We start from the raw sequence: 26,752 nt of genomic DNA on the forward strand, positions 1-26,752 counted from the left end.
GCTAGGCATTGACTTTGGTGAAGATGCCGGGTTGAAATCACTTACAGTTGTGAGATCAATTGTGACAGGCCGGGAGCTTCCTGATTGTCGGTGAGTGAGCAGGTCATGAGATTGGCTGAGACATCAAACCAGATGTGGAAATCTCCTAACATAGTGAGAGCAGGGTGCTGGATCAGCATGGGTGAGAGGGAGTCAGAGAGAATCGGCAAAGTGTTGGTCGTAGCCGGGTGGCCTATATCGGAGAAGAAAGATGTGGGTGACTGAAGGGCTGAAGTAAAATTTAGCAAGAAAGTATTCACATTTGGTGTTGCCAGGAAGACGCTCCATGGAAATTACTGACAGGTGTTGTTTGTGTACAAAGGTGAGGCCCCCTGCTCTGCTGGGCTCTTTTGTGTATGAGCAGAGATTAGGCTGGAGGGAAGGCTTTGTGTGCAATGGGATTGAAATCATCATTGAACCAGGTTTAAATGATGAATGGGAAGCCTGGGTTTTCAGTCGATATGGGGTCACAAAAGTTGCATTTATTTTTGGCGACCGATCTGGCATTGATGAGTAGGCAGGATAGAAGAAGAGGGTTTTGCTGTGAGGTAGGCGTTGAGATATGGAGCTGCTAGTGCATGGGGACGGGAGGATCCCAGTTGTCCAAGTGTGTTGTGGGAGTCTCAGGAGGGGGTAGGTTTGGGGATATTGATCATGAGTGTTTAAGAGGGGATGTGAAAAGGGCTAGGACAGGGTTGGGAGTGGGTAGGGAAAGCTGTAAAGAGTAGGATTGGTGTGCAGGAGGTGACCTGGGGAGGAAAATGGGAGAGCAATGTGTAGCTGGCAGTTTGTCCGCAGTTTGGTCTGAGCGGTTTGCAGGGTGTTTAAGGGTCACTGGGGTATGCAGGAGAGGGGTAGAAGGGTTTGCTTGGGCAGAGCGTGCTGCACTGAGGGAGGGGAAGTGTGAGTTGGGTATCTGCAGGGGTGGGGTGGAGGTCGGTGAGTTGGAATCCGAGGGGTGGTGCAGCATTGCCACGAGAGGGGTGAGGGGGCATTATGTGTGGGTGGGAGTTTTATAGTGCTAGATTCATAGTGGGTTGTAGAGACGGGGTTAAGGGTGTTTGCGTGCTGGCGAGCTGCCCGGGCTGCCTTATTATGATTGAATTGAGCGCACATGTCCCCGCGCACCACAGCACCATATAGGGTCATCTTTTATGGCAGCTCCTCCGTATGCAATGTTCCACCTCCCGCAGACTGTCATGGTGTCCAGAAGTGTCCCTTTCCAATCGCTCGACTCAGCCGCTGTTTCTGCGTTACTCACAGTGGTTAAGTCCAGGAACTGTTGCTTGAGAAATCCTCCAGCTTCTGTTTGTAACAGACTGCAAAGAGATTCCTGACAATTTCATGGCTGGACCTTCGTGCATTTTGAGCAATACTTAATAGGTTTAGTATGATCGCCGTGGGCAGTGGTCGAAGTGTACGAAAAGAAGTAGTGGAACTATGTTCCCTGCTGGCCTTCCCCAACTCCCCACAAACCGCATTGCCACAACCCCTCCCACACACAATACACCCCCCCAAACACTTGCACCTGCTGTTTAAGGGAACGTTCAGTGCAGTGCACTGAAAGGGAAGGTTTCAACTTCTTCCTACACTTTTATTTTAAAACAAAACCATCCCGGAACGGTTTCTTTTTAAAATAAAAGTATAGGAGCTGTACAAGGCAATTTTAAAAAGTATAGGAGCACCGCTCCCGCTCACTTCGACCACTGGCCGTGGAGCTTGGGTTCATATCCGCAGCCTCCTCCCAGGCACCTTGGGCACTGCAAACACATCTGGACTTCACCCCTTAACCTGCTTTGTAGTTGCCGCCTAACTAATGATATTCCATGTCTGCCAGCGAAAGCAGATTGACAAGCTATTACACACAGTGCATGCCCAGGCTGCACTGTCCTTGCTATGTAATCCGTGCAGTGCCTCCTTCTCAGCCCCCAATCATGGCCCGGAGCAACCGGTGACAAACATTTTAGTGTCACGTTGTGGTTCCTTGGTATTGGCTGAGATGGGGCTTTGCGTTGTGTAGTTGCGCTTCCGGGTGTCAACAGTTAAAAGTCAGACATGCTGGGCTCCATTTGCTCTCATCTCAGTGTGTTTACACAGGGTACAAAGCTTGGAAGGAGGGGGCCTTGGGTTTGCTACTCGAATAAGTCAGCACAATGGTTACTCAGTGCAGGAGATGGGAGCCCGGAACAGTCTGAACCAGTGCAGCTGTATAGGTGGTCTTGGAAGTGTTCAGCAGGGCTCAAAATGTGCACTCCCCATTGACTAGTAATTGACTTCTGGCAATGTTCAGTTCTGAGGTGGCGCCGAACTATGGCTCGCTAGGAGCTTGCAACTGGGCATTTGTGTTCCTGGTTTCAGGCAGGGCGTCCTCTCAAGCCTGTTAGTGAGTAAAAGTCCCTTATCCCAGGTATCCACAAGATAACGACCTGGTCCATCCAGATTTGTGGCAACTGTGGAATTTAAGTTGAAGAAAGCCCAAAGTGTTGGGAGCCAGCCAAATGTTACTTTCACTTGCTTCTTACCAAGCTGGAAGGAGCTAGAGGGAGGTTAGGGGCATTTGCAAATGGCTGCTTGTGTACCCAAAAACATGTTAAAGGATCAATAATCCACTGAATTCAATTGGGTTTAGCAGGGTGCAACCAGCAGGGATAAGCTCGGTACAACAGGCTGCGCACCCTACAATAAACGTTACGGATCAGGCAAGCCCACAGTGCCATGCAAGGCGGACAGGTACGGCGCATGGTCTTCCGTCAAGAGAAGTGGTACCTCAGGGGCACAGCAGCCAAAGTCTTACAGGGCAATAGATTAGGAGAAAAGGGACTGTTCAAGAAGTCTGGAAAGTGAACACACGGGCAAAGTACCACTGTGGCACAAAGTAACTCTGTCCCAAACCTTAAAATTGAGTTCTAGTGGGACAATGGAAATATCGTACATTTCTGAGGTGAATCTGAAGAGGGGCCGTTGCAGTGGTCTGAATGCCTGGCTTTCCCTTCCACAAAAATGGAAAAGTCTAGAATTGCTAGATTCTGATCAGCATAGACATTTTATGGCCACTCGAGTCATGTGTATCTAAAAGCTGGGAGACAGATGGGCGGGGGAGCCTATGTCCAGGGTCCAATGCAGACCGGACGAAGAGGTCCCTGGCTCAGTGTTAGTCTGAAGGTTGAGGGAACCCCAATTGTTGAACACTGCCTCAATCTGATCTCGTGCTTACAGCTTTAGGACCAGGATTAGAATCCCTGAATGTGCACCAGATTATGTGCATAGTTTTGGGGGCTGGTAGGCAAATACTGGAACACTTTTTGCAGGTAAGAGTTGGTGCCAAGATGCTCCACTTGACTGAACATAACTCCAGGCCATTGCAGAAGGAATCAATGGAATGTACTTCACTGCAGTCTATGATGTTGAAGGCCCCCGGTTACACCTGACAAAAATGGTTGGTTTGTCCCCAGGGTGATTATAGGCAAATTAAGCAGACTCCTAACACCAGACATTGTTGGTTGATGGATTCTCCGCTTGAAATCAGGTCGCAGGCTCGAACTAAACTCCAACACAGAACGTTGCGCATTAGTGAGAGTTTTAGCCTGGGGTTATTTCAGACCCTGAAACACAGGCTAGAAATGCAAGGGTAACAAATGCTCTTGGAGGCACAAGGGGGCAACAAAAGGCCCATTCTGCCTGATATGGCCAGTGCCATTGACCGATATCCAAGGAGGCCATTTAAGCAGAGGAATTTCAGGTGCAAACCATGGATTCACATTATTACAGCAAACCTTCATAGCAGGCCAGATTAGTACTTCCAATACAAACTCTAGATTGCCATTTTAGATCCCCTTGAATGCATTGCCCTATTCCAAAAAGGCAAACGTGCCAAGTGACAATATACACAACTAAAGCGGCATACGTTACTCACCATCACAAATATTGCGCTAGTAGTTAATAGCACCCTAGCAGTAATTCCATCTGACTAGAGGCATCCACAGCACTTCTGGAAACAAGAAGTATTGACCAAAGACACCTGCTGCCTAACAGGATATCTTGCTAGACATTGGGCCTCATGCCGAGTTTGCCAGTCTGGAAATAAGGGTGCCGGTAAGCTCACCGGCACCCTTGTTTCTGCACCGGCAAACTATGGGTTTGCCTGCCGGAGCCGCTGTCCCCGACAGGTCTGACCCTCCCGGGCACCGTGGTCATGTTAGGCAAAACCATTACGGAAGCACCGGCACTGTTAACAACGGTGCTTCTGTGTCCCCACTCCCATAGAGTCCTATGCGCCTCTATGGGAATGGGGGTTAACAAAATGACCGGCGGCTGACTTCCCGGCCGGCAGACTTGTAATAAGCCGGTGGAACCGGAAAGTCAGGTGCTTTTACTGGTCCGGCGGCAACCCACCGGTAGCACCGGCAGTGTTACCGCTGGACCCATAATGAGGCCCATTGTCTTTAATAGTGCTTGGCTACATCTATGGACAATGCATGCAGAAAGTGTGCACTAACTACTAAGTAGCTCTGCTGAAGGGTCCGAAGGACGAGTTCTTCCAAGCCCATGGGTTGAATGATGGTCCTTATCACATGTGCATGAATAAAACGATGGGGTCGGGTGGAAGTTGACAGAATAGCATTCATGCAGGAAGCGCCCCCGCAGGTGCCACATTTTCAATGCTTCAAACATCTTGGAGGAGAGATAGCATTTTTCAAAACTTTAACTCCACAGACCATGAAATTTCTACGGACTGTACAGTAGTTATAAGTATCAAAACCGTCTTCATCGGATAAATACACGGGGCTTAGAGTCTGCTGTTTACTCCTTCAAAGGAAAACCAAAGTGTCACTCGAGCCCAGACAATTTCTGCATTTTTTTTGTGTGTAGAAATATATGTATTAAGTGAATGATACATTTTCTGGAAAGAGCCAAATTTGTTTGTTTTTTAAGAAAAATGTAAATGAATGTGTGAATTTGGAAAGAGAGAAGTATAGATGAAATATATGATGATGAACTGTTATGGTTTTTAAAACATTGCATGTAACAATGAAAGATGTGTTTATTGATTAAAATTTGTAATATTATGTTTTGAAAAATATCTGTCATCCCCATCCACTGGTCCATTCTTGTTTGTTACAAACTCTTTATATTTACCTACGGGACCAGTGACTTAAGTAGGTGTACCCCTTTTGTTTTGCCATTGTCTATGAATCCAGTGGTACCGGCAAGGGCATCATTGAATCCTCCATCTCCAGATGACTGTCAGCGTGCACTGTCTTTCGCCATAACCAAGCCAAAGACGGCTATATTGGTGCATAAACGTGCATTCGAAGAGTGCTATGTCCTCTACAACAGGTCTCTTGGCCGGAGTGCCACAGCTAGACATTTTCAGGGCAGAGACAGGGCAGTCTTCACATTCCTTTACTAAATTCTGCTTTATCGCCAAGAGCTCAGCCGTGGAGTCCAGGGTGGGATAGGCAGTCCTTTGAAGCCTGTACTCCCCAGGTGAGAGACTCCCTTCTCCATATCTGCTTGTGCTTAATTCATTGGTTTGTAATCTATTCAACTGCATGGTGAATCTACGAAAAGATCCAATGCTGGAGCAGGAATACGTTACTTACCTGTGAACCCTCTTCTCCAGCATGGGTATCTTTCATAAATTTGCATGTGACCCTCCCACATACATCTCAGGCGTTTCATCTCTGCACCGTTCCGTGGCTTTAAAGAATCTGAAGATGGCCTCCAGGGGTGGAGCTAAGGGAGGCACAGCCTATTGACTAAAGGGTAAATAACCCAAAATGAGTCTAATGGAACACTAAAATGGAAACCAGTTCTTGTTTTCATTGAAATGGCTTTATTATTACCAAAGATTTCCAGCGTGACGATAGGGAATATTAAGCGGCATGTGAATTCATGAAAGATACAATGCCGGAGAACAGAATTACAGATAAGCAACATATTCCCTATAGGAAACGTGTAGAATGTGTGCTGTGGAATATTTTGATTGTACACCTGATTTAGCTTCTGTAATTAATGTATGCCTTGTCTAGTATGTCCATGTTAAAGCATCAAATTGAAACCAAAGTGTAACTTCCCACTTGATTAAAGGGCCTGGGTGCTTTGCTGTTGGGGTGGGGTGGTAGTGTTTGTTTAATTGTCTCCTGCTTTAAAAGTCTGGTATTGCTGTGCTTGAGCTCTAAAAAGTGATTGTTGGGACCAGGCAGTCTCCTTAGATGACTGGACATGGAGGAGGCTTGAAATGGGGCCATAACATAAAGCCTGCGTGACTCATGCTTGGACGATGGGATTTGTGATGTGGAGGGATGTGAAATGTTTGTGTGTGTTTTGCGGGTTGACATGGGGGGATGGGTGTTTGGGAACATCCTATGGCGATAAGTACATGTGCATGTCTAATTCTGACCCAGAGTGATTAGTTTAAGGGTCATGTATGTGGCACGTGCTTTCTAACTCGTGTCCTTCTACACTTGCAGGTCCTGGGCTTGGTCTTCTCGTTGGTCATGTACTGTCAGGTCGTGAAAGCTGAGAAGAATTATGAATGAAGTCCCCAACAGCCCGTCCATCAATCATCAGTGCATACCCTAAAGGAGGGGGCTGCCTTCCTCATCTGAGCTGAGGCCCCCACCAGTCGCCCGTCCTCAACTGAGCTCGGGCACCAGCTGCCCGCCCACCCACCATCAGCTGAGCTTGGACTCCACCAACCTGCCTTCCATGGATACCAAAGCACATCCACTCCCTACCTTATGTTCCATAAACTTCAGGGGTGAAATTGTATCCATATGCCCCCCTGCCCACCCTTGGACTAGTCTCTATCCTAATATTGGCCCTTCTTTTGCTATTGGATTTGCCTGCAGCTCACCGTAGGACGCTGCTCTTATTCACTGGGCCTAACCTCCCACTGTCCCCAGGAATGGCCTTTGACTCTTCCTGTCGAGCGGCCCCATCCTCCTATACTGTCCACTCAGTCGTCCCAGCACATACCTAGACTCATAAACGTATAGGGATGACGTTTCACTTCTAGGACTGACCACTCATTCTCCAGAGCACTAATCACTCTCACTGTTCGTGAACATCTCATGTTTACCAATGTTTATTTGTAACTTTTCGGCCCCCCGACGTGTATTTGCCAAACCCTTCTCTCTTGGCACTATGAGCGTTTCCCTTCCCCCATCTGTCTCTTTAACCCGTCTCTGTCTCCACCCTCACGCTCCCTCGCTCTTTACCTACGTCCCTGGCTTCCTCTTCGTACCCTCTCCCTTGTAACTCCCTTCACTTTCTTTCACTCTCCATTTTCTCCCAGCCTCCCCCGCCGCTTCCCTCTCTGCTGTCGCCCCTTCCCTCTTTCGTGAAGTCTCATGAGTGAGGTGAAGGCATCCACTGCCCATTGAGTTTGACTCCTCTTTCACGTCGTCTCTGCGCCGCGAGATGTCCTTTGTTTCGGGGCGGGAACGCCTGTTGTCAAGGCTTGGCGCTTCCTGGCATTGACGTTGTTTCCAGGCATTGTTTTGAATTTCCCCGGTTCTCTCCTCGACTCTTCCTGCGTGGCTTCTTTCCCCTCAAGCACTTGGCTTATTTTTTCTTGTCGCGTGGCCGAATTACTAACTGTGCCCGGCCCCGGTCATTTGCGACAACAACTAGCCGCACTTTTATGTGCTTCCGAAAATAGTGCACATTCGCAGCAATAAATATGCCAATTTAATCTATTTAACTCGCTCCTTGTTTTCTGTCGTAATCTGTTTTGGATTCTAAACGCTTCATCGATGACGTGTCCACTCTTCGTTCACATGTCTGGTTAATTCAGGAAAATGATCTGCAATAAACGACAACAAAGAACTGACGCTTCACCTGCAAAACCAGCAACAGCCACAGGATGGCAGCACCTCTCGGACAGTGTCCAAACCAAAAACACAAAATGCTAGTGAGGGCCCCTTTTTTTGGGTCAAAGTGGGCCACTTTTTTGGCATGTGGGACAGTTTGATAAATAGACATGCAGCTAGTAGCTTTGACCAGTGTTACTGAATATTCTTTATAATGCACAATTTGCATCACATTGTTATGAAAACCACCCCTTAGATACTACTCGGTTTGTAACAAAAGGAATTAAGTGCCATTTGCAACTGTGGGCCACCTTATCGTTGGCGCTTGAGACAATTGTATGCCCCCGTCCGACCCTGCCCATCTGCTGAAATACCAGCCTATGTAGGAGATGGTAACGCACCTTCTGCAACATTACATGCAGCAGCCACCACATGGCAGCTCCCACATAAGCCTGGAAGTGTTTAGGTGAAGGGGGAGGGGTGGGCATGCAGGGTGACCCAGATGACAATGATGACATTAATGACCGTAATGACAGTGCCATGAAGGAGGAGGCCATACGAGATGTCGGGTGGAAACACTTTGGCCACAAGCTTTATTGTAACAGAGCTATGGTGCAAAAGAAAACCAACCATAAAAAACATCATAAAAAACATAACAGTAATATTTTGGGGAACGGAAGATCAGGTGAGCGGGGCCCTACTCCCACGTAGGGCCAACTCAAGGCCGATCCCTGCCCCCTTCACAGAAAAGCTTGTGACGTTGGGTGAACCAGCGCCTGAGCTGTGTTCAGTTTATTTTCTTTGTATTTCAACTTGACCTTCATATTGTATTCCTTGTACACAAGATGCCCCCATTGCTTTTGTCAGTGGCATTCTTGTTTTTTATAAGTATTCTTGCAATAAACAGTCTTTCTTTGCTATGGCCTTGACTCCTTGTCTTTGTACCTGTTCTTTCCATGCGAGCTGGAGAGGCGTGTACCTTTCACTTACTGTTGTGTGCCATTACCTCGCTTTTAAGGGATATCTGCTCCTCTGACCCATTTGTTATGTGGACCCTTGAGAGGCGCTTTTCATTTTTTGTATCCTCAGAGATGGATTCTGGAGCTTTGGATTGCCTCCTACTAGCCTTGAGTTCTTTTTGGGACTTGTCTTTTCCTTGCACACCTAGTGGGAGGCGTTTTGCCTTTTCACACTGTATGTAGGCATACCTTTTGCTCTCTGATCCACTTGGGATATGGCCCCTTGTGAGGCGCTATTCCTTTTTTATCCTCAGAGGTGGGTTCTCGAGCTTCCGCTTGCATCAAATGCACTTCCTATTTTTTTGGGATTGTCCCTCGCCTGCCTTCTGAGGAAGTATTTTTCCTTTCCGCCCAGCCATGTGCCTTCCCCCCTTATTTTTAAGGCATATGTTGGTATACCCTTTGCTGTATGATCCACTTGGGATTAGCCCCTTGCGAGGCGCCATTGATTTTTATCCACGGTGCTGGATTCTTGAGCTTAGGTTCTCACAACTGGAAACCAGTTTCCGTGGTTCTACTTTGCTCCAGCTTGTCAACCTGTGTTTTCCTGTGGTTATTTTAATAGTTTTTATGAGACGATGTTTGCCTTTTCAGGTATGTGTCCTTTCTTTCTTAGTGGGTTGTTTCTGGGTTTTTTTTTCCCTCCCCCTAATACACAGTTTAACAACCCGCCCTTGCTGTTCAGCTATTTCCTTCGAGTTATAAGATGTCTTTGTTCCTTGAGTGTTCTTGTGAACCTCTCTCCGGCTTGTTCCCTGGCCTATTTAAAGGGTTTTCTTTTAATCTGATTTCTATTTGGCCCTTTTAGTGTATAGGCTTCCAGATAAGCGAGGTGGGAGGGAAGGATTTTTTTACTTGGCTTGTCTGGGGGAGGCCACGCAGGAGTCAGGACAGGGGAGAAACAGATGTTGGGGCTACCTTGCCCACCTTAATTATAGGCCAAAATTGGCCTGGGGCAAGGTAGCCCCTCTTGGATCATCAAAGGCCCCTCGCCTCCACGTCCGTCCGGATGGGAGGGGAGCCTTTGATGTGGGGTGTCAGGGGCCGTGACAACCTGCTGTCACCTGCCAGCCCCCCTACCGTCTTGGGCACCCAGATGTCTGGGTCCCCATCATATTGGGGGGCCTGATGGTCCTCCCTGTCACCGACATGCTAATGGGCAAGCACCTGTGAAGGTGCCGCCTGGCAGGACCCACAACAAACCCCACCTCCCCGCTTATGCCCCTGGGCCTTCCACCTCCGGAGGGCCAATGTCTATTGCATGCAACAGCCACCACATGGCAGCTCCCTTTCTGCAAAGCATCATCAGTAGAATAATTCTTCTTTTTTTCTTCTCCCTCTTCGTCTTCTTTCTCTTCCTCCTCCAATTTTCATGTGGATGGCAGCACTACTTCTTCAATCTGGGCCACAGTCCCAGGGTGACTGTGCCATTTGCTGCAACAACAGCTACAATCACCCGGAGCACCATCAATACCGGCAAAACCTATAAAATAAGGCAGCACCAACTAAAGCGATCATGAAACCAGTCTTGAGATGGCAGCACTTTGATGCGAAACCACAACACCACGAAACACATGCAAAAGCCACAGGGTCGAAGCACCCCTCAATGCAATACGAAAAATGACCGCGCCTCCCCAGGAGGGCAGCTAATGCTATACCTGCACCCGTCACATGAGCAAAGCCACAACCAAACCTAACGCGCCTGTACCAACTGATGCAACTTCAGCAAGCGTAGTAGGGAGTATAAGAATCATTGGTTTATTTATAACGCGCTTATACCGTAGAGGTTTCTAAGCGCCTGCGTCGCTCTGTGTTGTCTTGCGAGCGCGTTGCCACTGAGCTATACTACCCGTGCCAATTCCATTTGCTGCAGTTGCCTCCACAGGTAACAGCACCACACCTGCTAGACAACCCGCACCGGCTGTACGATTGCCGCCGCAGTTGCTGTGATCTCAGCAAAAAAAGAAGACGAGCTTGGACTATCAATTGCTTATTTTTTGTTTAGTTTTCCAGAGGTTATATTTTGATTAGACTAACTCCATATGTTTGTCTGCGCGCCTTTCAGCCCACACAGGCCTCTTCCTCAGGCAGTAGTAGTACAACTGAAATAGAGCCTTCATTTATAGGGAAGAGTATAAGTGAACACAGGAAAGGACCACATATGCTTGTATGCTTGTGTTTCCTGGTGTGAAAAAAGCGAATATGGTTAAAAAATATATATATTTTTGATCCATGCATTCAAATTTTATTTTAGTGTGTGTTTGTGTGTGTGTGTGTGGGGGGGGTAGTGTTAGTCAGGAGTGCAACGAAACCTACATTTCAGGGGGGCTAACTGGTGATAGGCGGGGCCACTTCATAAACAGGGTGGGGCAAACTTAGAGGTTCCTCCCCCTCAGTTCTACCCCAAGAGTTGTCTGGTGGGGAGTCCATATACGCCCCTTTCCCCACCCGTCCCTCTCCTACCAACCACCACACCCCCGCCCCTCTACCTGCCAGAATCAGCTCCCTTGGCCCAGCATTACACATACCCGCACACAATTGCACATTCACTCTCATTTAAACATCCCATTGGCCTTACACTTACCCATTTACATGTGCACCCATATATCATACACTCATTCACACATACATTACATACACACTCCTTGCACACATGCATACATACATAATGAGCTAACATTCAACACCCTTTAACACTGCTAGTTTCTCAAAAGGCTTCCCTCGCCTCTCTGCCAAACAAAAAGCCAGTGCACACATCAGCCCCCTCCTCTCCAATGTGAAAGAACACATGGCGTTGTTATATGTTCGCTTGCATCCGTGGGGAGGGGGCTGGTGTGTGCATTTTATAAGGCAGTGCAGTGATGGAAGCCTTTCCTGAAACTAGCAGCTTTAAAGTTTTGCTGCGTTTGTGCAAATAAATGTTTCTGCACGAACACAGACCCAGGCGGTAAGGGGTTTACGGCGGCGTAAACAGCGCCGACCCTTACCGCCTGATTCCGAGGTCCCTTAGCGCCATGGAGGATTTAACACCTGCTTTTAGCAGGTGTTAAAATCCATGGCGCTAAGGGACCTTGTTGTTAATTACGCCACCGTAATTTACGGTGGCGTAATTAACGCCTTCCCCACTCCCATTATGCCCTATGGGGCAAAAATGGGAATGGGGATGGGTAAATGTGTTAATGGGGACTTACCGCCCCGCCAACCTCGGAATGGGGCGGTAAGTCCGCCAACCACCATGGCGTAAACATAGTTTACGCCATGGTGGTAAAGGTACGACCCAGGCGGTAACTTACCGCCTGGGTCGTAATGAGGCCCAGTAACACCTTAAAGCCGCCGGTTTTAGGAAAGGCTTCTCTCCCCTCTTTGAGTAACAAAACGCCCTGCCCCTAAACTCATATTTCGGGGAGGGGGGAGGGAGGGCAGGGGTTGTTGCGCACCTGGGGTTATTATTCCATAACACAGGAGTCTAACAAGCTGCTGTCCTGCATGTCTACAGCAGGGTGCGGGTGATGTGTGCGTTGTTTACGTGGGGAAGAACAGTTTGATTGACTGTGATATTAGCTGTTGTGCATCATTCCAAAAACGGGAGGACTCTGGTTTTAGTCATTAATGAAATCGTTATTCATTTCTTCCAAAGCCATCAATATGGACATGAGACCAAGTTCTGCTATATTTAACCTCCAGGTAGGAAGATCCACCTCTCAACCTTTTCATTCCCAAAGGCAGGGGAAAAGGAGAATTTGGTTTTGAGCGGGTGAGAGTCCATAGAACGAGGCTTGGCGGGTGAATACATTCATTCCCAGGCTGGTGGCGCCTGCCTAAAGCATGTGAGTTGAGAGGTTTGGGAAGAAGGTGCTTTTAACTCTTTTTTCCAATACAATGGACTGTCACTATAGCAATATCCAAGAAAGCTATGACCCTTTTTTAAGCAACAACTCAAGTCGAGTCCTTTACTCTCCACGTACAAGTATTTACTGGGGATGTCATTGTATGGCTTCTTGATAAGCGATGGGCGAGAAGTGCCACCCATTATTTTCTGGAAAAAGATTGTAGAAGCAGTTTGCACAGTTGGTGGGAAATTCGCCATCTGCTTCTGCAGTGTGAAATTTGGGGTGCAAGCCACCAGCCCTGGACAGATTGGGCAGAATCTGCCTGATCACAGAAGTGCAATCCACCCTAGTATGTTGAAATCTTGCCCGGCTACATTTCATCCAATCAGGCAGCTGGAATGTTCTGCTTGCTCCAGTTGGCTTATATTTGGCCAATCAGGGCTGACGGGACGTTTTAGCCATCCAACTAACGGAAACATTTCATGGCGCTAGGCAGAAAGTTCACACGTAGGCCAAGCGTGGGTGGGTGAGATTTCTGCAGAGAGTTGGGTGGAAGTAAAAAAGGCTACATTTACCTCCTCTTCTTCTGCCACATTAATTTCTGCTATCCCTTATCTTTAAAAAAATATATAAACATTTATATTAAACTTCACAGAAATCCAACCATGGTACAGATGGCCCTTCTACCGAGTCGCACCCCGGTTGTCAGTAAATCACATCAGCATTCACATTCTTTACCCGTATATTAACTATAACTGGTATCCGCTCACCCCAGGTCGCCCCCCGGTCTTTCATATCCCCATAGTGTCCAGCAGTCATGCAAGACACCCAAAAGAACTTCTGCCTTACACCTGTAATGGTCCCATGCCCACTTTGGATGCCTTAACATCTATAGCTCTATCCCGTCTAAAAGTTCCTGCGTACAACCGGGAACCATAACTTACAAATTCTCCCCCTCACTAAAAGCTCTTCCCATAACTTGTACCCTACCCTCCTGCCCCCTTTTTACGGTCTACATTTCCCACTGTGATTTACAACACTTGCTCTCTAATGATCCACTTTGCCCATACCACCTCATGTGTTTGCCGGTAGCCCCTATGCTTTCAGACCAATTTCTCTAAGCCCATGCATCTATTCCTCCGGTGTCCAGACATTTGGTCAACTGAAAACTGGTCGAATGACATTTGGTCGACGCAATTTGGTCGAAAACCAAATGGTCGAATTTTCTTTTTAATTATATATTTATTTTTCGGGTTTTCGTTTTTTAAAAAAAGGGTTTTTTAGAAAAAAAGGGGGCTGGGGGGACCCCCCCCCCCAAAAAAAGGGGTGAAAATAAAAAAATAAAAAAATTCGACCATTTGGTTTTTGACCAAATTGGTTCGACCATTTGTCTGGTCGACCAATTTTTTTCGACCAAATGTCTGGTAACCTATTCCTCCCACATTGGGCGAGATGGACCATCCTCCCCTCCCCCACTTCATTGCATTTTGTTACCGAGGTTATAGCCAGGCCTGTCAGGGGCCTTTCATAAACCATGAGAGAGGAATCGCCCGAGACCCCCAGTATGCAAAGTTTTGGGTCTGTGCCAAACTCCTCTTCCACCAACAAGTTTAAAATCACCACCTCGGCCTTGCATTTGGGACAAATCTCGTTTTGTTTCCTCCACATTTTATGAAGCCTCTGGTAGGTTATAGTACACTCTATGAAGTATTTTGTATTGGATGGCCTTGAGCTTCGGCTCAATTACCACCTCGTTGGCCGTTTCGAAGGCTCGCTTCCAATCCCCATCGTCCAATATGCCCATATCTCGTTCCCAGTTCTCTGTTTCAACAGTGGCCTAGATGTAGTACTGGCTATCCACTTGTACACTGTGGAGATCGGCTTGCACTCAAATGTATTAGTTGCCACTAATCTAGGCAACAGTGAGCGTCCTGGGGAAGATCTGGTTCTCCTCTCAACGAACCCCAAGAACGGTCCGTATTTGCACGTAGTGGTCTAAGATGTTCAGATTCCCCCCCAAACACGGCTCTCAGGCACTGCAAAGAGACTAAGCGGTCTGCATTTACCATTTCCCCCCCCTACCAAGTGTACTCCTTTCTCCGCCCAGCCTCATCGGCCCTGTACTTTTAACTCTGGAACCAATCTGTTCCACCATAGTGCTTGATCCAGCGCCAGTCTCCTGCCATCTTTTCTTCTATCCGTTAGGGTATGCCACAGCTTGGTCACCAACTTGCCCGTCTGGGGAAACTCCTCTGAATACCTTCCCCCATACAGAATTCCACCGGGGGAAAATGCTTTCATTAGTTTTAGTTGGTTGTGTATTTATAACACGCTTAATACCCAGAGGTTTCTAAGTTTGAGCACGGGGATCAAACCTGTGTTGCTCCATGTCGTCTTGTTTCTCAGGCGAGCCCCTTGCAGCTGAGCTATCCTCACGGCATTGTACTTCTCTCCAGACCAACGCCGGCATCCCCTTCCTCCAGGAAAAACAATCATTTGCGTCCCACATTTGCATGGCCCAAAAGTATTTTTGCAAGTTTGAAAAATGTATCCCTGTCCCAAACTGAGTTCTTCTGTGTATCAAGGGTATCCTAGGGGTTGATACACCCCAGAGCAATCTTCTCAGCCCTATCCAATTTATCAAATTCCCCTACGGGTATGTCGTATGGCAAAGCTGCATGATGCAGAGACATTTTGTGAAGGTTATCATTTTAAAGAGTGCCACCTTTCCAAGAAGGGATAGTAGACGGTCATTCCACCCCTACACATTCTGAAGGAAGTCAGCCACCAGCGGGTCCCAGTTCAACCTGAAGACCTCCTCATGGGACCTTGTTATCATGGCACCCAGGTACTCGAACAACTTGTGCGTGGGTTCAAGAACCCCTCCACCCCCCTGGACTATTACGCATTTAATGAACGTCAGGCCAAAGCCAACCTTCGCAAGAACCACATGGAGAAAAGCCTAGTCAAATGAATCAAAGGCATTGGGCCTTGTACCAGGACAAGGCCCAAGGCCAAAAATGCCTCCCTCTACCCTGGTAGCCCGTCCACCAAAATGACCACATTGAACAACCTCCTTAAATGAAGGGGGTTCGATCTCCCTGCCATGAAGCAGTTATGGTGTCTATGAATCGGGCATGGGAGAACATTCACAAGTCTATTTGCCAGAGCCGTTGCCAACACTTTTAACTTCAGCATTGAGGAGAGAAATTGGTCTATAGGATTCGCACGACTCCTTATCCCTCCCCTTTCTGTGAATGGCTGGGATAACATACTGCCTGTTTCTCTACTTATTTGCAACATATCAAGCATACGCTGGTGCCTCCCCTCCCCCAGGAGTTTTCACAGTTCCATGGGGAGACCAGTGGGGCCATGGGTCTCCCCCATCTGCAGTTGAGTGATGCTACACTCTAGCTCAGAAAGTGATAGGTCATCCTCCAGGGCATCAGGGAGATACTCATTATGGGGAGCGCCTCAAGATATGCCACTGTTTCCATCTCCTCCCTTCTCAGAGTTTCGGCATACAATTTGCCATAGATAGCCGCAAAGACGTCTGCAATCTCCTGTCCTTCAACCACAAGTGTCCCAGCTTCCTCCCAAATGGCAGCTATCCATCTATCATGTCCTTCTGCATGGCAATCCTTGCCAACAACCTCCCACTTTTGGCCCCCTGCTCATATACCCTTTCCTTACTCAACCAATTGAATACCTCGCGTCAGCGAGTGGCAGCATCCTCCCCTTGTATTGGGCCCTTCGCAGCTGCAGCACCATGCGCGCTACCTCAGAGCCGTCGCCTTTGCATCTGTCTTTCAGCTCCTTCACCTTGGTTTCCACCGCAACCTGTTCCTGAATTTTGTCCTGTGTCCTTTCTTCATAGCTACTCCCCATATGACCATTTTGTACACCTCCCATAAAGTTGCGGCGCTGTATACTGCACCCTCATGCACCCTCATTCTCCGAAAAGTAGTTTACAGTGGCTTCACCCATGCTGTCGCCCAGGCCTGGTGATAACAACTGGTAGGCATTCAGGAGCCACACCGTCCTCCAATCCAATAACAGCGGGGAGTGATCAGAGATCCCCTTAGGTTGGCATTCCATCCTCTTGACCCTGCGAGTGTTGTCCCTGGTGGTAAATAGTCGATGCGAGATAACCAGCCATGTGCCCCAGAGTGAAATGAAAAACTATTCCTGCTCGGGTGTCTTTCCATCCAGACATCAGTGAGGCCCATCCAGTGGCCTTGCCCAGCCCTGTAGTTCCGCTGGCCATATGTTCCTAGAAGTGTCCTATATCAGTCGATGCCTATCGCTATTCATTGGGCCTCATTAGGAGTATGGCGGTAAGGCAACACTGGCGCCGGTATCGCTACTGGCACCGTTGCTATTGTACCGCCATACTAGGACTTCTGCTCGCGGGTGCCCTAGCAGCCACCTGGTCTGACCAGGTGGCCGTACCGGCACCCGCAAGCAGAGCATGATGGTAGCAACGGTACTGTTAGGAACGTTACCGCTGCTACCATCCTCCCTATTCCCATTGAGTCCTATGGGGGCTCAAATGGGATTGGGGACGTACCGGCTCCGGCACCCACGCGATGGGAATTACCGGGTCTGCCGAGATCGAAATGGCCCGGTGATTCCCCTTTTGCAGGTGCCGGAGCCAAGTTTGGGGGTAGCCATGCCGGTAAAACCGGCAAGGCTACCTCCAACCTCATAATTGTGTTAAAGACTCCCCCTAAAAACAAAGGATTGCCGCATTTGTTTTTGACATCTGGCAACTTCAAGGAATTTGGTTTTGCTAAATGTGCTTCTTTTTTTCATAGCCACAAACAGTGGCCTCTTCCCCGCCCCCCATAAACACTTGACTCCAAATTACCAAATACAGGTTTGTGGTAATAAAAAAACACAAATGTGGCAAAAACATATTCTGCAAAGTTGCCATTCTGCAAGAGTGCGCCCAGGGTCACCTCCATCACTTCCCTCATAAGTTCCTCCTTCACCGGAGGAGTGGCATACACGTTGACCAAGGTGACCAGTTCTTGACCCATTTTCCCAACCACACCTAAGTAGTGGCCTGACCATCGGCCACAAGTCGCCTGCTGTCCCGCGGGAACATCTTTTTGATTAGTATTGCCTCACCCCTATTGTCCCTGGCAAAACCCACATGAAAAACATTTGAATACATGTTCCTTCCCAGGGAGTACAATTGGCGCCCCACAAATGCGTATCCTGGAGCATAACCACATCTGGGCTATGACGCCGTAGAAATTGGAACACCGCTCCCCTCTTGACCTGGTCTCCCAGCCCATTTATGTTCCAGGGCAAACATTTTGTGATCGTTTCACCCATTCCAGCTTCTTTATAGTATGTTTCCACTCATCCCCCATCCAAAGGACCTTCGGTGCCAGGAAAGTAACTGTTCACTGCCCTTCCACACCCTTTAGCTCCAAATGCCTGTTATTCCCTCTCCCAGATCAAACACATATCAATCCCTTGTGTCTTGCCCCCCATATTTCCACCCCATAGAAGTAACTATGCCCCCCCTTGCTTTAATCAAACCCCAATCCGCCCCTATCCTGTAAGATCTAAAAATACACAACGGTAATCTACATGCAGCTAACAGGGCTGTCGATCCAGAACTCTTCCCTTTTAACTGTCTCCACAAACGTCCCCCTTCCCAAAAAGCAAAGAACCCCCACCCCTTACGAATTCCCCCCTTCCTTCAAAATCCTTTTTGCTTCCGGTTTAGTTCTCTGCTGCCTACAGAGGGGCTTCTACCCCTCACAATGAAACACCCCCCTTACCAGGAAGGAGACCCCTCTGGTACTCCAAATACAAATCATCCCCCAATCACAGAGTAGGGGTATTCCTTGGCATCTTGTTGTTCACATTTGTGATTAGGCCAGAAGATCTAGTGCCCATCGAGCCCGTCCCCATTTTACATTATTCAAGTTCCTGTCTCTGCATTCTCCACCTGTAAAGTCCCATCCTCGGCCACTCTGATCTTCTCCCTTACAATCGCTTCCAAGGTTCCCTTTGCTCCTTCTTGGCTTTCGCCACCCGGGTCCATGCCACCTCCCACACACCACCTGGATGATCAAAAAAGACTTTGCACCCTTCGAAGATAACCTTCAACTTGGCCGGAAAAAGGAGCATATTCCATATCTCTCTTCTGCAGCACCCGTTTCACTCCCTTGAAGGACTGGCGCACCCTCTGAAGCTCCCTGGCAAAGTCCGGGAACAGCAAGACCCTGTTATTGCCAACTGTCGTTGGTACTGCACGCATGGCCTGCGGTAGAGTAGCATCTATGTCTCTAACATTGAGAAGGCGTGCAATCACCACTCGAGCTCTGGGTGGAGTCGGCCTGACTGGCACTCTATGGGCCCTTTCAATCGGAATAAAAGAATCGGGACATTCCAGTTTCCCAAATGTTACAGGTAACCATGTTTCCAGGTACAGCTCTACAGATGTGCCCTCTCCGGCAAACCCACTATATGTATATTACTCCTCCCAGAGTGCCACTCGCCGTCCTTCACCTGCCCCCCCAGCCTAGTGGATGTGCTTCGCAGGTGGGCTATTTGTCCCTTCAATACTTCCATGTCATCCTTGGGGGAGGAAGTCTTGGTGTCTGCCTCCGTCGTCCTCTGTGACACTTTCCGCAGATCCGCTCGAAATAACAAAGCCTCTGCACCCACTTCACCAAGTTTTGTTTCCAGTGCCACCCTGCTTCCCTTTATCTCTTCCAGCATCAATGAAAGCATGGTTCCCCATGCCCTTGTTGGGGGACCTGCACCTCCGATTGCCGACTTCCTTCAAACCTTGGTGGGTGACCAAGACCATGCCCTTTGGCCTGGCTCCCCCTGTGGATGGGGGGATTAATTATCCATAGTGTTAGCCTGGTGGGTCTTTTTATGGCGGGCCATGTTCTAGTACTGGCTTCCTTTTCCTCACCAATGTACTGGTCAGTGGGATAAACACAGGGTGTCATCCAGGGAGCACTGGGCCGAAGACCCCTGTCTTGCCTCCACCACCACACAGGGGCTCCATAGATTTGGACGCCACGACAAGGGAATGTCCGTACACTGGTACAGGATATTTCAGGGGCACCAAATGTCAGGATTACTGCCGGATCATAAGAGCCGCCTGGGAGCTCTTCAGAGGTGTGTCAGCTCCATGTGACCGCTAGCCCTCCCTATCCCTTATCTTGATTTTGAGAAGATTTTAATTCTAAATTGCATTAAGTTCTGTGCTACAAGCCATTTTGTCTCCCAAAGATACACAAAAACGGATCCATTCCTCCTGTATCTTATCTAGAACGCTGATACGCAGTGAACATTACACCACATTACTGGGAACCTTTACCTAATGAAGAGGCATTCACCCAATGGAGGTTCTACATACGTAGCTGTGGTTCATCATGGTATGGTTGGCCAAAGAGATCTTCCTCTTCTCAGAGCCCATAGAATGCATGAATTGCAGGCAGCCACATGTGATGCAGTTCTGCTTGACACACTCTGCTTAGCTCTGATTCTTTGGGGGGGGAGGAGGTGCCCACCCATGCCTAAGTAGGGCACACCAACGTGAGCTTCTTCCTCAAACTACACTGTGGGGTAAAGAAGCCTATGGAGGCTGGCTTGGGCCATTCGAGCCTTAAATAGGAATGTGGGTGTTGTTGGCGGTTCAAAGGGAGACAGACCAGCATTTGCTCTGTCTACGACGGCTGTGGGTTTTTTAAATTCAATAAACTGAACACCCGCCCCTCGCCTCTGTGCCAGTTACTTCATTTTGGTGGCACAGGGTAGTGGATCGCGGGTGTGGATACCGCCTGAGAACCCGACCCAGTCAAACAGCATTGTCACAGGAGTGTCGCCTTTCAGAATTATGAGAGGAAGGGAGGCCAATACGTATCTCAATCCTACCTGGGTCAATAGTGGCTAGTGGAAGTGAGAAGGAAGATAAGTGAGGCACATTGGAAAAACAAAATGAATTATGAGGCCAGTTTGGGGAGGAAGACCAGGCCCAGTATCAAAGAGATGAAAGGATCTTGGGTGAGGCTCAGGAAGGGCATACATGGTTAAAGGTAGGTCGACGTTTTCAGAACCCAAGAGCGTTCTTGAAGTGTTGACTAATGCTGTGAGAGTAGAGGTTGGTTCCATTTGGAATTTGGACAGAGTGGTTGCTGTGGAAGGTGTAAGAGATGGCGGGTCAATGGTGGACTGTCCCAGGCTGGTGGATACTTATGGTGTTGAAGATTGGGTGGGGCTGTAGCCCTGTGCATAATGGGGTTGCCTCAGATGCAGATGAAGGGTATGGTCTGCACAATGTGTTTGCTTCCAATGTGGGTCATGGTAAATATTATGTTGGTGGCGGAGGGAGCATGGGCAGAACGGTGAGAGTGAGGAAGGAGCCAGTATGGCTCAAGGATTATGTCGGATAGCTCACACTGTCAGGACCTCATGTTGCATAGATGTCTTTAGGTCCTGTGTTCCAGGCTATTTTCTATTGCTATGCTGTGATGTTGTTTTCTTCGTTTTGTGTTATATTTTCTTGTCTTTCTCCTTTTGGGTTTCGGGGGCAGGAAGGTGTGTGGAGGCTGGCTCTGGGCCACTCCAGCCTGGAATGGGAATGTGGGATGTGGGTGGTGTTGGGGGTTGGAAGGGAGACGGAGGGACCAGCTTTTGCTCCGTCTCTGATGGCTCCAGGGTTTCTTTATCCAATAAACTGAACTTACTTGCCCCTCACCTCTGTGCCAGTTACTTGAAAGTCCTTCTTTCAAACTAAGTTGATAAACTAATATCTCCACCTGCATTTACCAAGAAAACCACTCCACGGCATCGGAGAACTAGGACTATATTAAGAGAACTCCAGTCTAGGCGATCCTTCCCTATCACTGAATATATGAAGTTAAAATAGTTCCAAATGTTGCTGACCACCTGACCTTTGGCTCTAACTAACTGGATCGCTGCCCAACTTGGCGCCCAGTGCAATCAGACTCATTCAATAGCAATAAGTGTGAAACTTGATAGCATAAAAGGATTGGCCCACGTGACCCGCAGCACAAAATCCACTGCTAGCTCGCTGTCACGGATACCAAGTGCCTGAGCCTCCCATCCACTCAATGCGGGGCAAGAAACAAACATGCGTATATCCAGGGCTTTAAGTGGGGTAAGAAATCGAGGGGGGGGGGCTCATTTGGGGGCGTGGCTTGTGGGAGGGGCGTGGCCTAAAAAGTACGCAAATCGTAGGGTATACACACAAATATATATAAATGTTATATATTTGTGTGCGCACCTTACTATGGTTTGTGTACTTTGCAAGCCATCTTTTATAAACGTAGAAATATTTCTACGTTTATAAAAGATGACTTGCAAAGTACACAAACCATAGTAAGGTGCGCACACAAATATATAACATTTATATATATTTGTGTGCATACCCTACGGTTTGCCTAGTTTTCAGGCCATCTTTTTTAAAACATTTCAGGTTTATAAAAGATGGCTTTGAAATAAGTACACAATTCAAGCCATCTTTTATAAAGCTTTGACTACGGACAAAATTGTCCGTCGGCAAAGCTTTATAAAAGATGGCTTGAAATGTGTACTTTCAAAGCCATCTTTTATAAACCTCGAAATATGTCGAGGAATCCCCAGGTTCGCCGAGGGTTGAAGACGCCTCGGCGACCTGGGGAAACAAAGGGACAGTAACTGCCTCTGGTGACCTCTCGCGCGAGGGGTCACCAGATGCAGTTACTATGACTGACGGAAGTGGCAGCCAGTCACAGCGTCGCTGTGGCTGCCTGTCACTTCTGTCAGCTTGCCTGACATCATTGCAGGTGCATCATCCCGTCGCGGCTGCGGCCGCGACGGGATAATGCATCCCGCCAATGTTGTGGTAGGACGGGGCCCCGGCAGGGCCCCGGCTCAGTCCCACATTTTGGAGACTGCCGGGGCCCGGCCCCGGCCCACTTTAAGCACTGCGTATATCCCTTTTCGGCCCACCTCACTGGAACTCTGTCGCGTATATATGAGCAATGCAATCACTCATGCTATTCCAAACAGCAGCCGAACCCTCCTTCTCCGACCCCTATCCTCATGCATCACAATCCCTGCCTGGTACCTTTGACCTCATGGCTTGTGCTGCTCACAGCGGCCCTGCCAGTTCACTCACCGAACTTTGCCAGTAGTGATGCCACCCTTGCTTCAGCTGACCAGCCTAGCCTGCTACTGTGCCAGCACATTGCTCGTGGGAGCATTGCTGCGTCATCCCCCTCACCTGCTTCTTGTCATGAGAGCTATGTAACCCTGCTCTGTTCCACTGCTGCAAAGCACCAAGAGGCAATTAGGTTGTTGTACACATTCTATAATCAAATTAAACATAACCTGTGACTCCAGTTCGTTTAACATACAGACCAGGCAATCCACATGGGAAAGTAGGCCCTATTTCGTGATTTGGTGAGGAGTCTACACAAGCTCTGCATGTAGAACGTGGCTGCCTTGCATCCTTAAACCCTCATAGGGAATTTCCTGGCATCACTAACAGATCGGGTCCAGATGGAGTGGAGGCAAGTGTGTCTAAAATAAATCACGTCGGGCACAAAGATTTTGTTAAGCTGGAGAAAATCGGTGTATGTACCCCCGAGTAGGGTAGGACTGTGGTGTAAAATTGTCACGGGCACCAGCGAAAAAGTGACCCACAGTTGCAAATGGGGAAATAATTCCGTTTGTGACAATGTTTGAATAGTACCTAAGGGGGAGTTTTTTGATAAAATGTGATACAAAGTGTGCATTTTAAAGAATAAATATTCATCAACACTGGTCAAAACTACTAGCCGCACGTTGAAGTAACTCATCAAACTGGCCCACATTGGCCAAAAACTGGCCCACTTTGACCCAAAAAGCTGGCACCCACAAGCATTTTGCGTGTTTGGCTCGGCCATGGGCCGATTGCCCTACAGGCCAGTCCGAGCCTGCCCCCGAGTAGATTCACTATGTCATATTGTACACTGATGCTATCAGGCGTTCAAAGCTGACACCGTGGTTACCTTCATACCTGTTCAACTCATTGAATATTTTTTTGGATAGCCAAATATGGATATGTGTACAAGATTGTCACTGCAATTACATGTGACCAGGGGCACAGCACCATTGAGCTGAATGGGATTCAGCAACAAATCTCAGTCTAAATGTACCTCCCCCCCACTGTCTCGGAAGTTAGTGCCTCTCCCAACATTTGAAGGTTAAGCCCCCCACCCAAAATTGACCCAAGACCTACCACCACTTCTCAATGGCAAGTATTTCTAAAAATGTACTGCACAACCTAGCCCGAACGCAGTCATGTACAGTGATAGTATAGGTCGGAGGCGTGTTAATCTGAAGGCCTCTGTTAATACCACCACAAAGAGTGTTCATTTCTTAGCAGTAGCCTAATGTGTTTAGTATGGATGTGGTTTGTTTGCATGGACTCCTGGACTCAGAAATATAAGTCCCTGGTCTACGTTTGCTCATAATTTATCCATTTACCATCGCCAGAATTCTGGCCAAATCAAGACAATCCAACAGCTATGTTGTTTTTGCTCCAATAGTGTAACAAATGTGTGGACTGGCTTCAATTTATGGAGCTCAAAGTGATAACGTAGCCTGTTAGGTTATCCATCTGGCCATATGCATTTCACTTGCTCACGCTTCTGACATCCTTAAACTCTGCATCTGTCCCAGCTGTGAATCATTTACAACTTTAATTCTTAATAATAGGTCTACTCACCAGCCATGAATTCCCAAAAAGTCGGATGATGCCTTATTCAATCATTACCAATTTCACCCTTACTTCATGTAGAGGCCCTGTACCGAACACACCACTTGTTTGAAGGCGTACTCGGTCTTAGGCCCAACAATTATGTTATGTCACAAAGCTTTTATGGTGCGCCAAATCACAACCGTGCTCTTCCCTTAGCACTAAGGCTTGTCTGGAAGTTGGCATATTGTTCCCCTGCCAGGGGTAGCCTTTGGAGGAAAATGATTAGAGGGCCATGGAAAGAGGAGGGAGAGCTAAAACAGACAGGTATTCAAGCAGAGGTAAGGCAGCCTAAATAAGGAGGTGATAGTTACATGTAAGGCAGACCCAGGGGAGCTGACTTTTGATTTTCCAGGCAGGAGGGTCCGGGGGGGTGGTTTTTTTTGTTGAGGAAGTCCATTCACATTGTAAGTACTTTTGGCACGGAGGGGGGTGCCTGGGCCCCAGAGCACATGCGGACTTGGCGCCCCTGGGCAGACCTGTCTATATTTAAAAAAGAACAACACCCACATGCCCCGCCCATATCCACCTAAGAACCTGGCCACTTGCCACGCCCATATGGCTAAAAAAAGCAAACGCAACAGTATGATGTCAGAAAAGGGGGGGTGGTGTTTGCTCGCTGTGCTTTCTATTCACCCACACCTCCATGCGATTAGCCACTAGCAGTATGTTTGTAGCCAATCACATGAAGGCGTGGAAGGGGTTTCTGGCACTCCTAGAAACACCTAACTCTTCACCTAAACCCGTAGACTAGGCAAGTCTGATGCAAGGGTGGCCTTAATTATGTAGGTTCCATGCTGAGAATGCAGCCCTGAGGCTGCTGCCCAAGTAGCCAATAGGCCATTTCCCCGAGCTGCAGTTGCCTAGTTGGGTTGTTAGTAGAAGGGAGAAGCCACCACATATCTTCGTTAACAGCTCAGTTTATTGGACAAACTCCTCTTTGTACAGGACAAGACCTTTATACAACAATTTGAAAACGTCATTGCTCGCGTTTCTTAGATTACTTTCTTAATAATGGTGAAAATACACCAACCTATCCTTTCCACTTCTCATGCAAGTTGTCAATCAACTTACTTGGATGAGAAAAAAATCAATTCCTTTGTGATACGCAACAAAGAAACCCTCTTTTGGAGGAAGCCTTTCAGCGCAGTACTGTGGCTGCTGAGCCTCTTTGGGCGATGTTAAGGTGCCGGCTTTTTCGGCACGGAAAGGTATTATTGGGAATAAAGGCGAAAGTAGGGATGTGTCAGGAGAAGTTATATCGTCACTCCAATACCCACTAGCTTTGAAGATTTTCAAGGTCACAGAAGAAAAAGGTAGGAAAAAAGTGATTACAAGGAAACAGTTCTTTAACCAGGATATAAACGAAAGGAAAAAGGTAATAAACTAATAAGGCAATTTAAGAAAGGAAGATCTCCAGAGTTAAGAAAAGAAAAACAATAATTTCAAAACTGGCAAAAAAATCAGTGACATCATCCATTGCAAGCCGATGGGGAGAGAATGCTAGGTCTAATAGCCAATAAAAACACGGTTGAGATCTGGAAATTACTGAACGCCTCCTCACTGCCTCAAGATGTTATGCCTGAAAATTAAATTTCATCCTCTACATGGGAGAACCACTTCATGGATCTATTCTCTACTGATAAAAAAGGAAGGATACGAGAAGAATACATTCTCCAAACTAGCATGGACATTTGAATTTGACAGAGAGGAGATACTGAGCCTGATTTTTAAAAAAGCAAGTTCGTCCAGGGTAGCTGGCCCTGACGGCCTAACGAACGCCATGCTCAAGAAACACCCGGAGCATTGGGCAGACTTTATGTTAACTCTCTTTGAGGAAATCAAAATCTCAAAGAAAATTCCAACTTCATGGACTAAATCAATTGTGGTCCCAATCTATAAAAGGGGTGATAGGTCTGATCCTTCAAACTACAGGCCTATCGCCCTTTTGGACGTGGTGGGAAAGCTGTTTTCAGCAATCCTCTTAGATCATCTCAACACATGGTCGCTGCTAACTAAACATCAGGATCATTGGCAGTCTGGATTTAAAAAAGGGACAGGAACAGCCTTAAACCTATTTCGAGGGGATTGGGTCCTCCGACGTATTCCATATCTATGACATGTAATCACGACAGCTGTGCTGCTTCGGAAACTTTTTTCTGCGTCCTGCGTCGATGACGTCGATGCGCCGTCGTTGAGGACCTCCTCCGACGTCCGATGTCATCCGATGTGATAAGTAGGACGCACGACGCCCGTAGCCTC

The 26,752-nt window shown here is 47.9% G+C and overlaps 1 protein-coding gene across 2 annotated transcripts in view; it reads left to right on the plus strand.

Moving 5' to 3' along the window:
- LOC138452876 (tetraspanin-4-like) overlaps positions 1 to 8,778 on the plus strand; it is a 312,157-nt gene extending 303,379 nt beyond the window's left edge. Inside the window, exon 8 of one of the 2 annotated variants that reach the window (XM_069605227.1) lies at positions 6,513 to 8,778. In XM_069605227.1, coding sequence (XP_069461328.1) covers positions 6,513 to 6,581 — 69 coding nt within the window. In that variant the 3' untranslated portion in view covers positions 6,582 to 8,778. The remainder of the gene's footprint in view (positions 1 to 6,512) is intronic. The other variant, XM_069605228.1, reaches the window with a different exon arrangement.
- The last annotated feature ends 17,974 nt before the right edge of the window (positions 8,779 to 26,752 follow it).

Source organism: Ambystoma mexicanum, chromosome 1p (assembly GCF_040938575.1).
Source record: "Ambystoma mexicanum isolate Mex_15411 chromosome 1p, UKY_AmexF1_1, whole genome shotgun sequence".
In the NCBI taxonomy this organism is placed as follows: domain Eukaryota; kingdom Metazoa; phylum Chordata; class Amphibia; order Caudata; family Ambystomatidae; genus Ambystoma; species Ambystoma mexicanum.